This window comes from Diuraphis noxia, unplaced genomic scaffold (genome assembly GCF_037042655.1).
Source record: "Diuraphis noxia isolate RWA-SAM2 unplaced genomic scaffold, SU_Dnox_SAM2 contig0001, whole genome shotgun sequence".
NCBI lineage: Eukaryota > Metazoa > Arthropoda > Insecta > Hemiptera > Aphididae > Diuraphis > Diuraphis noxia.
Window position 1 is genome coordinate 276,767 of NW_028301711.1, and position 15,836 is coordinate 292,602.

The 15,836-nt window shown below is 27.3% G+C and overlaps 4 protein-coding genes and 1 long non-coding RNA gene across 5 annotated transcripts; 3 read left to right on the plus strand and 2 right to left on the minus strand.

Moving 5' to 3' along the window:
• Positions 1 to 4,931: 4,931 nt before the first annotated feature.
• LOC149059105 (uncharacterized) lies at positions 4,932 to 6,212 on the minus strand. The gene is made up of 3 exons (XR_016189875.1): positions 5,755 to 6,212; positions 5,154 to 5,635; positions 4,932 to 5,088 (listed from the first exon to the last, which is right to left on the minus strand). It is a non-coding gene; the product is annotated as an uncharacterized LOC149059105 (long non-coding RNA).
• A 2,635-nt stretch (positions 6,213 to 8,847) lies between these two features.
• Positions 8,848 to 9,490, minus strand: LOC149059106 (uncharacterized). Its single transcript, XM_089215704.1, has 3 exons — positions 9,358 to 9,490; positions 9,026 to 9,201; positions 8,848 to 8,940 (listed from the first exon to the last, which is right to left on the minus strand). The coding sequence occupies exons 1-3, from the start codon at positions 9,488 to 9,490 to the stop codon at positions 8,848 to 8,850; spliced, it is 402 nt and encodes a 133-aa protein (XP_089071830.1).
• Positions 9,491 to 9,538: 48 nt separating this feature from the next.
• LOC149059107 (uncharacterized) lies at positions 9,539 to 10,174 on the plus strand. The gene has a single exon (XM_089222607.1). The coding sequence runs from the start codon at positions 9,539 to 9,541 to the stop codon at positions 10,172 to 10,174; it is 636 nt and encodes a 211-aa protein (XP_089078733.1).
• Positions 10,175 to 10,520: 346 nt separating this feature from the next.
• On the plus strand, positions 10,521 to 11,273 carry LOC149059108 (uncharacterized). Its single transcript, XM_089217268.1, has one exon. It carries the CDS (start codon positions 10,521 to 10,523, stop codon positions 11,271 to 11,273), a length of 753 nt encoding a protein of 250 aa, XP_089073394.1.
• A 21-nt stretch (positions 11,274 to 11,294) lies between these two features.
• Positions 11,295 to 12,041, plus strand: LOC149059109 (uncharacterized). Its single transcript, XM_089217434.1, has one exon. The coding sequence runs from the start codon at positions 11,295 to 11,297 to the stop codon at positions 12,039 to 12,041; it is 747 nt and encodes a 248-aa protein (XP_089073560.1).
• The last annotated feature ends 3,795 nt before the right edge of the window (positions 12,042 to 15,836 follow it).

The following is a 15,836-nucleotide window of genomic DNA, read 5'->3' on the forward strand; positions in this document are numbered from 1 at the left end:
CAGTTATAAGTAATATATATTTGTGTACCTACATTTTTAAACTTCATGATTATATTTTTATAAAGTCCATTTAATTTAGATAAAAATTAAATTGTATACAATACCATTTAATTTAGATAAAAATTAAATTGTATACAATACAGTTGGTTAATATATTTTATTACATTTTTCCATCTATCTTTATTAAATTTTATGTATTCATTTAATATTATTCAAGGGAAAAATAAATACATTTATTATACAAAAATACACAGGTATAAGTAATATATGATGTGTGTACCTATATTTTTAAAACTTCACAGTATAATATTCAATATTTACATAAAAAAATATCTCAATTTGAGTTAACTTTTAATAATTTAAATAGGCAGTATAATATTCTAATTCTAATAAGTATTCAATAAGACTGGCTGCTATTAGATATAAAAAATATATCTATCTATGACAAATTGTATGTATTCATTTAACATTAGACAGGAGAAAAATAAATTTAGTACACAACAAATACACAGTTATAAGTAATATATAATATGTGTACCTACATTTTTAAACTTAATTTTTAATTTTTTATAAAGTTCATTTAATTCAGATAAAAATTAAATTATATACAATACAGTTGTTTAACATATTTGATAATTAGATTTTTTCCGTCTATGTTTCTATGATTTAACATACTGTGTATTAACATTAATGAATTTGAAATAACATTTCAGACAACGGATTCAAAAAATAAAGATGAACTTATGAATAAATATCAATATAATTTACAAACTATGGAATCATTAAGATTAGGGAATATTGAAGATAATAAAAATAATATATTAGAAACGAAAGAAATTAATAAAAAAATTAAAGAAACAAAACATAACATTTATTTAATCAGGATATGTTCATCATCAAATGAATTTGAAATCAATCAATTAAGAGATAAATTGTTTTCTTTAAAAGAAGAAAAAAGAGAAATATTTAATAAATATGGTAATAAATATATTGATTATGTTAGAAAAATGGAAATCTGTTATGGAGAAAGATATAGTATGGGTATGATGATACGTTGTCAAACATTTCATGACATTTTCTTTTCTAAGAAATTATGATTTTAATTTAATGTTTATAGCTATATTTTTTTTACTTGTAAAAATAAAAAAACAATTATTATTTAATTATGATGTGTGTTACTATTTTAATATTTTATTACTAGCAGATAGTTTGCAAAAATCTATATAATTTACAGAACATGACATCATACATTGAAAAAGAAATTAATGGAGTATTAAAACAACAGGCTGAAAATGAAAAATATGGTGAAAGAGAAGAGAAAAAATTTAAAAAATTAATCTACGATATCAATATTAAAATCAAAAAAGCAAACCTTAAGTCGACCAGAGAAAATTTATTAAAAAAAAAAAGAAATTAAAGCTAATTACGATGAATCAAATTATATAGGTTATCGATGTCAAAAAAGTATAAACTGCCATTTATCATACCTACAGGGTGATCCATTTAAGTGGGTACACTAATTATCTCGAAAAGTATTAACTTTTTTTGAATTTTTTTTTTTTTTAAACTTCTAGGTTTATGTTTTTCTAAAACCGTATAATATTTTTATTTTTTTCACCCTTATATTTATTAGTGAAACCACTATCAACTTTTGATTTTCAAATGGTAACATATAATAAAAATATCTCTATTAATAATCCCATTTTTATTGTGAATTTACGCGTTAACATTTTTATTTTTCAATGATTCGTTTGCGAGATACAGCTCCTCAAAGTATTGGTGGTTGAAAGTCGGTACCGCTGGAAAATTTTAATTTGTAAAGCCCAGAAGCTATAACTGATAAATTCGATACCGTTCGAACTAACTACCTAAGGTACCTACCTAACATTAAACATATTGATAATTGTTGTGCTTTGAACCTCATTAATTGAATGTCGAGCTATTAGTGCTATTACACCTTTATGCTAATTTAAACATTAAAGCTACGTTTTGTTGACCTTGACTGTCGCACCAAATCCCCTCCATAATCAATATTACCATAGAACAATAATAATCGTATTACAATTTACAATTACCGATATTTGGCGATACCTTTATCATTATTTATAATTATCTATGATGACCACGGTCTTATGAGATAATAGAATTGATTAAAATATTATAATATCATATTAGTTAATTAATGATAATAGTAAAGAAAAATCAATACTGATTACTGATAAAAAAACTTTAAAACTTGTGAAGTAATATACAATAACGTATATTTTGTATATCTACTGACTTGGTGTACACTATACATGTTTCATCTAAGGATACATCATACAAACAATAATAGAAACATCTTGAAAGCTTGAATTCTTTTCTAATTGAAGGTATATCTTGGTCTTTAATTAACTTACTGTTGCCTATTTTTTCAGTTAAATTGGTTATAATAACAAAAATATTGGTTGTATTTGAAAATGTAATTTTATTTTTTAATTCTTTCATGTTTGTTAGTTGATTTATGATTATTATTTTCAAGTATATGGTATAAATATTACTCATTACTCTTAAGTATACACTAAATCTGTAGGCATATTGGTAAGTGTTTTCGTAGTATAGGTACTGTAATTATGAGGTCGGTTAGATAACTTATAATAATAAAACTAAACTTGAATAATCGGAAAAACTAGTTATTACAATTATTCATGATTTTGTTTTAAATAAACTATAACCCACTATAATAACATTTTAGTATATCTTTAGAATAATATATACCTATTTTTTTAAATTGTCAAAAAAAAATCAATTACAAAAAAATATAGTATAATAAAAATCAATGGGTATGGTACACCTTAAAGTTTACAATACAGTATACACACATATAAATACTAAACAAATATACCAGGTATAATAAACACCAATATCTTATGAAAATAAATTATTGAGTTTAATGTCTTATAATACTGTCCAGTACAAAATTTGAACACAATAATTTTTAAATTGATTTTGTGGTTTAAACGATATATCAATATGTACAAATATACTTAATAGCTTTAAAACATAGTAAGCGACTAATAAAAAATTACATAGTAAATGATACAATTTTTTTTAATCATACAATTTAATACAGGTGTATGCTGACATTAATTTCAGATGGTTTATGATAAATTGACGAGGCTCATTACCCATTTGTAAAATCTCTTCAGAGGCGCATACAAAGCTACCTAAGAAATTGTTTTATATACCTTATTATTTATTTAAATTAAAGCATATTCAGCACACCCCTATGATACAACTGACAAAAGTTTAAAAATGTAACTAAATCTATATAAAATGAGGTGATTAGAGCCATATTTAAAATGTTATTTTCACAATTTAACAATGTTTTATTGCCAATATTTTTTCAATACAATATTAATTTAAAACTTTACTAAACTTGTAGGTCTTGTTTTTATGATTTACCTTCTAATAGGTTATTTTTTTTTTTTAATTACCATTCAAAACTATTTCACATTAGTTTTGAATTAATTATAGCAAGTTAATAATCATAATTTTAAATATACATATTATATGGTGCCTAACCTATAAGTAAACATCTAGCATATTGTAATTTTAAATGCATACTAATTGTACAACTTTTTTTCAATTATCTATATTATTTAATTAAAAACAACTTAATTCAAAATTGCAAATTCCACATATTACCCCATTTTATATTTATAATATTGTGAACCACTTAAATAATTTAAAATAATTTAATAGTGAAAGACTATGGATAGTTAAATATTTCAAATTTAAATTTATATAATATTATGTTTTTTTAACAATACAATAATTATGAATATTGTTACAAACAATAAGGTAATATGTCAAAAACAACTTAGCTATTTCAATATGTCGTGACTGAAATCACCCCATTTTATATTTCTATTATTATGAACCACTATAAAAGGCATTTGTGTAGCAGGTGATCTACCAATTTAATAGAAGTGATCCACTACAAGATTTAGGTACCTATAATAATAATATGTATAATATGTACATTGTACATACCTATTAGGTTTAAAATATATTTTACCATTAATTATTAAGATATTTTTTTATTTAAGATTATCAAATCAAATAAGAATTCATTCAAAAATACACAGTTTACCGCCATTGATTAGTGCTACTATATGAAAATTATATTTCTATTATTATCAAAATCAGGAGTACGGCACGTACCTACATTATCATAATAGTAATACATTATAGTTTTCGGCTTAAATTGAGAAGTATGTAATAAGTAATAACTATAATAATTAATAGGCAAATAATAAAGGAGTAGAAGCGCACTTGATCGACTTTACAATTACTACTATGAAAGAAATGCACATTTATAAAATTTGATGGAGCACCTGCTAGATAAACACCCTTCAAAAATGTTACCATAATATTTAAAAGCCCAGGACTATGATAAATCTATTCCAAATTAAATGATACAGTTAGATCAAAATATTCGTTATGCAGTAATGCAAAATATGAGTTAAGATCATAACATGTATTCAAAAAAATTGAAACAAACTCAACTTAACCCCTAACTTAAAAAAATACAGTAAAATTTAAAAATGGGACTAATAATATTTTAACTTAGATTTCGTAGGTGGTAATAAATAGCTAACAACACCAATCAAACAGAAGAACTATTCAGTTGCAAAACACTAAAACAATATAATTTTAAATACAAATATTTTTATGATACATAAATATTAGGATTAAGACATACCTACCTAATATTATAACAAAGTAGTTATTTAAATAAAATATTTAATAATACCATGTATAATAATGAAGGTGAGTAATTTATGATTTTTTTTTTAATTTTCTAAAAAACATATTTTACCACCCATTTAAGTATCAATGATTGATTGATGTTGTTAGCTAAATTAACTTAATTGTATAATATTTGTTAAAATTAAAAAAAAAAACATTAGCAAGTACTATTTTCATTTAACATATTTTTAGTTTACTATATTATTGGGATTAAGTTTTTTTCTGGAATGCAGATTGTCAGACTTGATTTTTAATCTTCTTTGAAATTAACTTGAGTAGTTGAGTATTTACTATCTAATAAATTAAAAAAGGATAAATATAACCAAATTATTTAACGGTAAAAAAATATGTTTACATACTTAATTCATTTTGTAGTCCCTCCCAACTATTAAAATAGTATATGGGAAACAACATTTTTATTTGTTATTGTTCTTGTTTGGAAAATGTAATGGACGATAGAAAATTATGTGATTTCAATATCCATCTCCAAATCATTTGGCCAAGTATATTTGTAGTAAATACAGATCAACTTAGTTCTTACTGTTCTTAGTAATAATTACTATGCCAGAATGTAAAATTTGAATATATGCAACTTATAAGTACTTCTGAACAGAGAACATTATATTTTTAAGTATGTATGATGTAGATAGGCAACCATCTTGTTGTGTCCAAGTAGATGGTAATAAGTAAATGAATAATATAATATATATGAAGTTGTATTAGGTTTGTGCTATGGTGTATTGGTGTCAGCCAATAATTTTAAGAGTATAACAAATTTTGTGTTATCAAACTTTGAATAACATTTATTGGTGGTGTAACTGAATGAACAAAACTGATTTAACTGAAAATAAAATTTAAATAAAAACTGTTAAGACGTCATAATAATGTATGGTAATATATGTACAAATTAATGTATTAATCATAACAATTTTTCTACATATACATTTTAAGAAAACTTACCAATAAACTGAATGTAGGTACAAATGTTGTGCCACAGAATATAACAATTGGTTGTGCTTTCCAAGTGGTTGGTATTCATGTATTATCAAATTTACATCACACTTCATAATATAAACTTAAATACATAGGTATATTTTTGATTGAAATATCAAATAAAATACATAAATATATCCCAAATTAGGACTTAGGTATAATGTAATTTTAAGTTCAATGGAATATTTTTGACAAACTTATTGATTCAACAACTATTTTGTTAGGTATATTATGCTTTTAAAGAAATTTAAACTGTCTGTCTACTTATAACGGTTTACAACATAAACTAACTATACATATTTAACTATTAAAGTAATAGTGCTATGCTGCATGGCCACATGGTTTAGTATTTTATTTCACAAGTTTTAAAGTTTTTTATCAGTAATCAGTATTGATTTTTCTTTACTATTATCATTAATTAATTAATATGATATTATAATATTTTAATCAATTCTATTATCTCATAAGACCGTGGTCATCATCAAGGTGTAATGATAAGGTGTCGTCACTTGTTTGATAACTTGATTGAAAACTTTACTACAGATAGTCGTCACCACCGGGAGCGCTGTATGTCCTAAAGAGGCCGATAAACGAACACTTTTGTATACCAAAGCCATAGAAAATTGAAAATATATTATGATTTAAGAAATAAAATTTAAAATTTTTCATTGCATAATGACTTCTATGTTCTAAATTATTTGTATTTAAATACTTTCTTTTTATCAAATACAATTATTAATATTATTAAATATTGTCATTTTTAAATTTCCTATTACAAAAAAAATATATGAAAAATGTGAGAGTTAATTCACTAAATTATCATACATAATGCTTTCAAAGTGTTACAATGAACAAATAATAATTATTAATTATTAATTAATATATTGATTTTTAAATACAATTCATTATTTGTTGATATTGAGGTTAATACTAGTATTCATATTACCTATGTGTTACCAAAATGCATATATTTTGAATACCTTTTTATAAGCATTTATTACTCAGTTGTACCTATCACCATTGATTTTATAATATATTCATAGTTTTTATAGTATATTATAAAATCAATGCTATCACCTATATATTATTATAAATTATTAACCGATATCTTGGGGATAGAAACATATCCTTATGCTAAATGGTTGATAGATTTATATGGTCATCCTAGATCAGTGCTTATTTTCTTTAGACTTTAAGCGTTTATGGAAAAAGTTTAAATACTTAAATTTTAATACTATTATTAATATTTTTCAAAAGTATATTAAAACATTAATTTACTATACATTTTAATAATTTATCTGTGTGAAATAGTACATGTAATTTTGGTATATACCTAATTTAGAAAAAACAATATATAATTTTGATTAAGAGGGCCTTGACAGTTTTACATTAAATTTAGGGAGCCTCATGACAAAACAATTTGAGAAGCACTGTACTAGATTATATTGTAAAATATCTAAATATGTATATACAATAATATGTATATAACTAGATGTCCCGGTAAAAGATCATGTTTGTAATGTTGCATTTTAATTTAAAAACTTCTTATTCATTTTTCACTGTTTATTTTTCAAACATAATTTGTAGTTATTAAAGAAATATATTATACAGACAAAATTTTTGAAAAAGGTTGGTTGCTCATTACACAGTCAAATATTAACCAAATATATCATAATGCAATATGTCAATAATGATATTCACTTGCAAAAGAAAAAATGAGCAAGTTGTTAAAAACAAGAAAACACCAAAAAAACTAAACAATTTTTCAAAATTAGTTTGATGTTTATAAGATAACTATTATTGAATAATATTAAAATATAAATAATAATAATATACCTAATCATATAATAAAATATGCAAAATATTTTAAACATGTTTCTAGAGTTTTTTATGAGCACTAGAAAATAATACTTCACTATACCAGACTACTATTAAAATTAGGAGCAGAATCATAATAGATTTAATTTAATTTAAAGATTTTAAGAAGGATGCAAGTATCCAAAGAATAAGTGACTAAATTATACATCATATTTTATAGTTTGATGTCTACTCGATAAAAAATATTGCAAATGATTAAAATGCAAATTTAATGTATAATTACAGGCTCCAATTTATTATTCCAACTCAATAAAAAAAAACTTATTATGATTCATTGTTTTAGTAAATACTAAACTTCAATTTAAAAAAAAATAGCATTTTAATTCGTAATTTTTAAGACATTTTGCATTTAAAAGTATGAATACAATACATAGGCCTTCATAGGACAGGAAGCGCGCTCTGGTGACTATAGAACTGTGGTAATATTTTCAATCAAGAGTGTATACGTATAGGGGTCCAGAGTGACGACACCTTATCAATACACCTTGGTCATCATAGATAATTATAAATAATGATAAAGGTATCGCCAAATATCGGTAATTGTAAATTGTAATACGATTATTATTGTTCTATGGTAATATTGATTATGGAGGGGATTTGGTGCGACAGTCAAGGTCAACAAAACGTAGCTTTAATGGTTAAATTAGCATAAAGGTGTAATAGCACTAATAGCTCGACATTCAATTAATGAGGTTCAAAGCACAACAATTATCAATATGTTTAATGTTAGGTACCTTAGGTAGTTAGTTCGAACGGTATCGAATTTATCAGTTATAGCTTCTGGGCTTTACAAATTAAAATTTTCCAGCGGTACCGACTTTCAACCACCAATACTTTGAGGAGCAGTATCTCGTAAACGAATCATTGAAAAATAAAAATGTTAACGCGTAAATTCACAATAAAAATGGGATTATTAATTCATGATATTTTTATTATATGTTACCATTTGAAAATCAAAAGTTGATAGTGGTTTCACTAATAAATATAAGGGTGAAAAAAATTAAAATATTATACGGTTTTAGAAAAACATAAACCTAGAAGTTTAAAAAAAAAAAATTCAAAAAAAGTTAATACTTTTCGAGATAATTAGTGTACCCACTTAAATGGATCACCCTGTATATATTATATATAATTATTTTATTTTAATAAACGTATGAAAACCACATCTATATCTCCCTTCATTCATTTCTCGAGTTTTATCAATAACCATAAACCCATAATCACTTTGATTCCAACATAAATGAGAAATTTTCCGAAATTCTGAGAAATCCATATCTGTCGACGAATGATCATTGAATATATGACGTAAATTTATATCATCTTGTTTCAGAATTATTAAAAAGTTTGAGTTATCTCTTACCAACTGTTTTGGTATTTTAGAATATGTTTGTGCTAAATAAAATACAGAGCTAGCACCTGAATGTCTACAGATGCTAAAGTATTCTCTAATAACAGACTGTGAATCACATATTACTTCATCAAAAATTATAATAGAATTTTTCTTGGTTAAGTTTGGTTTTATAACTTTATCTGCGTTTGTAAATATGAACAAATTAGCACCTTGTATATCATCCATTATTTTTTTTAACAAAACATATTTTTCTTGATTAGAGGTTTTAGAGTATAAATAGATATTTTCAAATCTTAACCCGTTTTCATGTGTGATTAGATTGTACATTATATTTGTTTTACCCGATCCACTAGGACCAACTAATATAGCACGTATAGTATCAGGTAATAACGAACCATGTCTTGATGGTTTTTTTGATATTTGTACATCTACGTTTATTATTTCTAATTTATCTTTCTGTTCAATTAAATTCATTTTCTTATAAATACTTGAAGATTTTTATTTTATATTCAGTTATTGATGATGCGTTCAACTCGAAAGTGTAAATCGAAAAAGACTGGTAAAGGTATTGTAAACTCTCTTATAAATAGTCTTCCGTTTGAATCCCATGTTCCAGGTTATCAGTTTTGTGGGCCAGGTACGAAATTGAAAAAGAGACTAGATCGCGGTGACAAAGGAATAAACCCATTGGACGCTGCTTGTCGTGATCACGATATTGTGTATGCAGCGAGTAAAAATTTAGACGATAGACATAAAGCTGATAAAGTGTTAGAAAATCGTGCCTGGGAAAGATTTAAAGCAAAAGACACTCCTAGAAAAGAGAAATTGGTAGCGTACGCTGTGACAAACGCGATGAAAGCTAAAAGAAAAATAGGAATGGGTTATAAAAAGAAACGTGCTACAAAAATAAAAAATCTCATGATAGCAGTAAAGAAAAAAAGAATGTCTAAGAAAAAAAATGGTAGCAAAAGACTGATTTTACCACCGAGACAAACAGGAGGTGTAATTCCCTTAATACCTATATTTGCGGGATTGTCAGCACTTGGTAGCTTAATGTCTGGAGGTGCTAGTGTGTATAATGCCATTCAAAATTCAAAAAGAAAAAAGGGTAGTGGTCTAAATTTAAACAAAAACAAGGTATGGAAAAAAAACTGTTAAATACGCTACCTGACAGACCACTTTCGTCAGAAGATATTATAAAATGTATAACTAAGTTGAAAATCAATCATTTCCGTGGAGTGTTTTCACGTGATAACTTACCTAAAAAACCGTATGTAAATGAATGTGGTATATTAAACTTGGACATATCTTCAGGCGACGGGAGCCATTGGGTAGCGTTTCATAAAAATAAAGATAAAGTCATATATTTTGATAGCTTTGGTGATTTACCTCCACCAATTGAATTACAACGTTATTTTAAAAAGTTTAAAATAGTTTATAACTATTCTAACTATCAAGACTTCAATACATTCAACTGTGGGCATTTATGTCTTGAATTTTTACAATGCATGAATCTATTACAATTACTTTAACTGGAAAATCGACTGAATTGACTGCAAATTATTTTCCATCTCTAAACGTTTACGAGGATTTCGAAATAGCTTTGTTATCTTTGCAAACGTTCAATTCATTTCCAAATATTATAAATCCAATTAATAACCGACTGAAAATAGAAGTAATTCCTTCAAAGAAACATAACATAAAATATTGCAGTTTTGAATTTAGTTTGAAAGATGGATGCTATGAAATAGAAGATATTAACAATTATATTGCAAAAGAGTTACTCCGAGTTAATAAAGACTATGGAACACAGATAACATTCAGTGTACGTATTGATCCTGTTGATTTTAGAACGTATATAAAATGCAATGGACTACTTAGGTTCGATATTCCATTTAGTATAGCACCTGTTTTTGGGTTTAAAAAGATACAATGTGGACCGTTTCATGAAGATCGTCGATCGGATAAAGCGGCCAATTTAAACACGATTAATTCTATAAAAGTATTATGTAATATAGCACATGGGTCATTCAATAACCAACTTCAAAGTCATTCGATATATGAGTTTTTCCCGATTGGGAGAACAGGAACAAAGGTTGTTCAATCTCCGTCAAACCTTATATATTACAGATTAAACAAAACAGATATTAATTCAATAACTGTTCAGTTAGTTGACCAAAACAATAACCCAATTGACGATTTTAACGAGACATTGACAGTTGTTCTACATATTAAACGTCACGGATCTCATTATTAAATTTATATCTTAGATTTTGTAATGTATGAGTCAGTTACTTTAAGTTTAACTGGGAATGCTACCATATTATCTGTAAATTATTTTCCGTCTATAAACCTTTACGAGGACTCAGAAATAGCTTTGTTATGTTTACAGTCATTTAATTCATTCCCAAATATTAATGAAAATAATAATACATTTTCTATAGAAATAGTTGACAATGAAAACAATAATGATATGATGCCTATGACGTGTCATATTAAATTGGAAGAGGGATGTTATGAAATTGAAGATATTAATCAACGAATTAAGAAGCAAATAGATGTCTATAATAGTGAAAACTTAACCAAATTAACATTCGAAATTTCGGTTGATCCTAATGATTTCAGATCGTATATAAAATGTAATGGGATACTACACTTTGAGATTCCATATAGTATGGCACCTGTATTCGGTTTTGAAAAAAGACAATATAAACCAGAGTATGCAATTCATCGATCGGAAAAAGCAGTAAATTTAAACACAATTAATTCTATAAAAGTATTGTGTAATATAGCTCAAGGATCATTCAGCAACCATCTTCAAAGTCAATCGATTTACGAGTTTTTCCCGAGTGGAAGGACAGGATCTAAAGTAATTCAGTCACCGCTAAATTTAGTATATTACAAATTGAATAAAACAAATATTGATTCGATAACCGTTCAGCTAGTTGATCAAGATCATAATCCGATTGATAATTTTGGTGAGGCATTGACAATCGTGTTACATATTAAACGTTACGGATCTTGATATGGGATTAAAATTCAATATAAATCCGCTACTTCGGATCAGTTCAACTAGTCATAAGACTAAAGTGGTATCGGTAACATCAAATAAAGTAAAAAAATTGACGTTGAAAAATAAAAAAATTTTGCAATCTCTAGGTTATCAATTAAAACAGAATGCCTGAAAGTGATATTTTAGATATAAGTTCACGGTACGAGACGGATTCTAAAATAACGAAAATTGAATATCATTCATATACACCGTACACAACATCGTTTAATAATAATGATGAAATACGGATATCAGTACAGCAAACAGATGTTTATCCGTATCTACATGAGAGCTTTATTTATTTAGAAGGAATAATATCTGATCCTGATAAAGTGAAACTGTGTAATAATGGTTATTCATACCTCTTTGAACAAATTCGATTAGAAATAAATGGAATAGAAGTAGATAGCACACGTGTTCTTGGAATCACAAGCTCGCTGAAAGGATTCTTATCTTGTACACCAGATAACTATAATTGTTACGAAAATTCTGGCTGGAATTTTAAAAATGGATCACAAATAACAAACGATAAAGGTGAATTCAGTGCTTGCATTCCATTGAAATATTGGTTAGGTCTGTTTGAAGATTATAAAAAAATATTAGTAAATTCAAGATTGGATTAATATTAACTCGAAGTCATACTGATTTAAATGCGTTAATCCTTAAAAGTGATGTAGTTGCTGCTTTAGGTAAAGTTGTATTAAATAAAATAGTCTGGAAGGTTCCGCATATTACTGTTGATGATGAAGAAAGGTTAAAGTTATTGAAACTTGTAGAAAAAGAAAAAAGTTTGTTTATTCCTTTTAGATCTTTCGAAACTTTTGAATATTCTGAACTCGGAACTACTAAAAAAGTAGTATGGAACTTGAAAACCGCTTCAAAATTAGAAAAACCACGATTTATTATAATTGGATTACAAAAAGGTCGTAAAAATACAATAACAAAAGATTGTAGTATATTCGACCATTGTAGTCTAACGAACGTTAAAGTATTTCTAAACTCGATTGCATATCCGTATGATAATTTGAATTTAGATTTTTCAAAAAATAATTTTACATTATTATATGATATGTATACATCATTTCAAGAATCGTACTATGAAAAAAGTATACGGAACCCTATATTGAGTCCATCTACTTTTCTATCAAACGCACCCATCATAGTTATTGATACTTTAAAACAGAATGATTCGGCAACAGCCTCAGCAGTGGATGTTCAATTGGAAATTGAAGCATCGGAATCCCTTACAGGTGTAACTGCTTATTGTTAATTAATTCATGATCGTATTGTAGAATATGTACCTTTTACTAGAGAAGTAAGAAAACTTGTGTAATTTTATTGAACAAAATAAAAAAGTTTATTAAATAATTTGTGTTCTTTACTTGAAATATAATTTTTATAAAAATTAGCGATATTTGATTGAAAAAATTTTAAAAAAAGGGGAAAAATAGTTGATACGGTAAATATTTTTGTGTAAGGGGAAAATAGGTGGACAATCTTGTGTAATCACCGTATTGTGTTACGCGGTAAATAAGTGTGCTCCAAGGGAGAATTTTACCGTGGAAAAGCTGGCTGTGAACATACAAATATATACTACTTACATCCATGGACATATAAAGCTAAGCTATTTAAATATTTTTGTTTGCTTTTTTACTTCATAAAATGTATGTTTATATTACTTGAGTTACTAAAAATACTGGGCACAGGATTGCAATTAAGTGTTTTTCTTCCTAGTAAATGAATTATGTTGCGGAGTAGACTGTAAGCTTCCGTTGGTTACTTCGGATATTCAGGTTTATTAACTACTAATATTAAAATAATTAATTAGACGCAATTGAAACTAAAATAATATAAATACGTTTATTTTGAATCATGATCTGACATGCCACGCTCGATACTTTTCGACAACTAACTCGATACAATATAATATAATATACAAATCAACGATAAAACCGTCGGCCTCACTGGCCGGTAACAATAATGTCATTACTTTAATGTTATCGATATCAGATAATATTTTTGCACCGATACGCGACATGCCGCCCGCCTTGAAATATGTTTCAACCAATATGAAAATATTGTAATAATGTAATAATATAATAAATAGTATTAGATACCATAAAAAATCTATTACTGTTACATAAAAATAATAATAATAATAATAATAATACGAATCTACAAATCATAAACAAATAATCCATATAAGATAAATAAAGACAAAAAATTGATTTCCTTTAAATGGTAGTGGACACAGCTTACGCACTGCTCGAGTTACCTCCCCATCAACCGTTTTGACTACCACGGTACGAATAATGCCGTCATCTCCCCGTGTCACATCTTTCACTCGTCCGATTTTCCACCGTAATGGTGGCAGATTTTCTTCTCGGATCAACACTACGCTGTCGATTACTATTTTAGATCCCTTTTCACTAGCCCATTGTGACCTCTCTTGCAATTGAAGCAAATACTCGCGACTCCAACGTTTCCACAAAATCTGTGAAAACTGTTGAACGCCGCGCCAACGGTCTAAACGATTTACCGGCGTATTTGTTTCATCACGCTCGGGTATAGACATTATGGAGTCTCTGATTAGGAAATGAGCCGGGATGATATATAATAAGTCAGAAGGATCAGAGGACAACGCAGTTAAAGGCCTAAAATTTAAACACGCTTCTACTCTAGTGAGTATAGTAGATAACTCTTCGTACGTTAAATAAGATTCACATAGTATACTTCGTAATAATGATTTCATCGACTAACCGCGGCCTCCCATAATTCTCCAAAATGAGGCGACCTGGGGAGGATAAATTTCCATTGGACCCCTATTGTAGCCAAACCAGATTGGACGATCTCTTGATGTTCTTGAGCTTGAAAAAGTTGATATACTTCTATTAAATGCCTGTTTGCTCCTACGAAGTTTGTAGCATTGTCAGAATAAATCGTAGTACATTTACCTCTGCGATCAAAAAATCAGTTTAACGCATTTAAAAATTACTTATTGCTCAAATCTGTTACGACCTCAATATGCACTGCCTTAGTGGTAAAACATACAAATATACAAACATAGCCTTTTGTAGCGGGTGCATTTCGTCTTAAACTTTGTTTTACCATTATAGGCCCCGCGAAATCGACACCGCAGATTTTAAATGCACGAGATTGAGTTTCCACACGCTCTCTAGGTTAGTTTCCCATTATTGGTTGTACCACGGTAGGTTTCATTCGAAAACATTTCACACAATGGTACACGGTCTTTCGAGCTATATTACGTGAATTTAGTGCCAATATTGCAGCCAGATGGACGCTAAAACTGCTTGCGGGCCCCCATGTAATAAACACTCAGCCCCCGTTGAAATAACAAATTAGTATACGCGGAGTTCCTTGGTAACACTATGGGGGGCCTTTGAAAAATATCTAACGATACAGCATTCTTTAACCGCCCGCCCACACGGATTAATCCGTCTTTGTCGAGAAACGGCCTCAATCTGAATAACTTGCTTTTTGACGATACTTGACCACTTGCAGAATTTAATTCACTTAACTCCTTTTCAAAATGGTCCTTTTGTACTCTAATCACGAGTCGTAAATTAGCACTATGTAAATCAGTTGTTGTCAAAACTCCGCACTCTGATATTTTTGGTTCTTTTATTTTATTATAAAAACGCATGCAATACGCGGTAATTCGTATTATTTTATCCAACGACGAATAAGTGTCAAATATAGAAAATTTATCCGTGGTAATACCAGAAAATTGTATAACGTTTTGTTTTT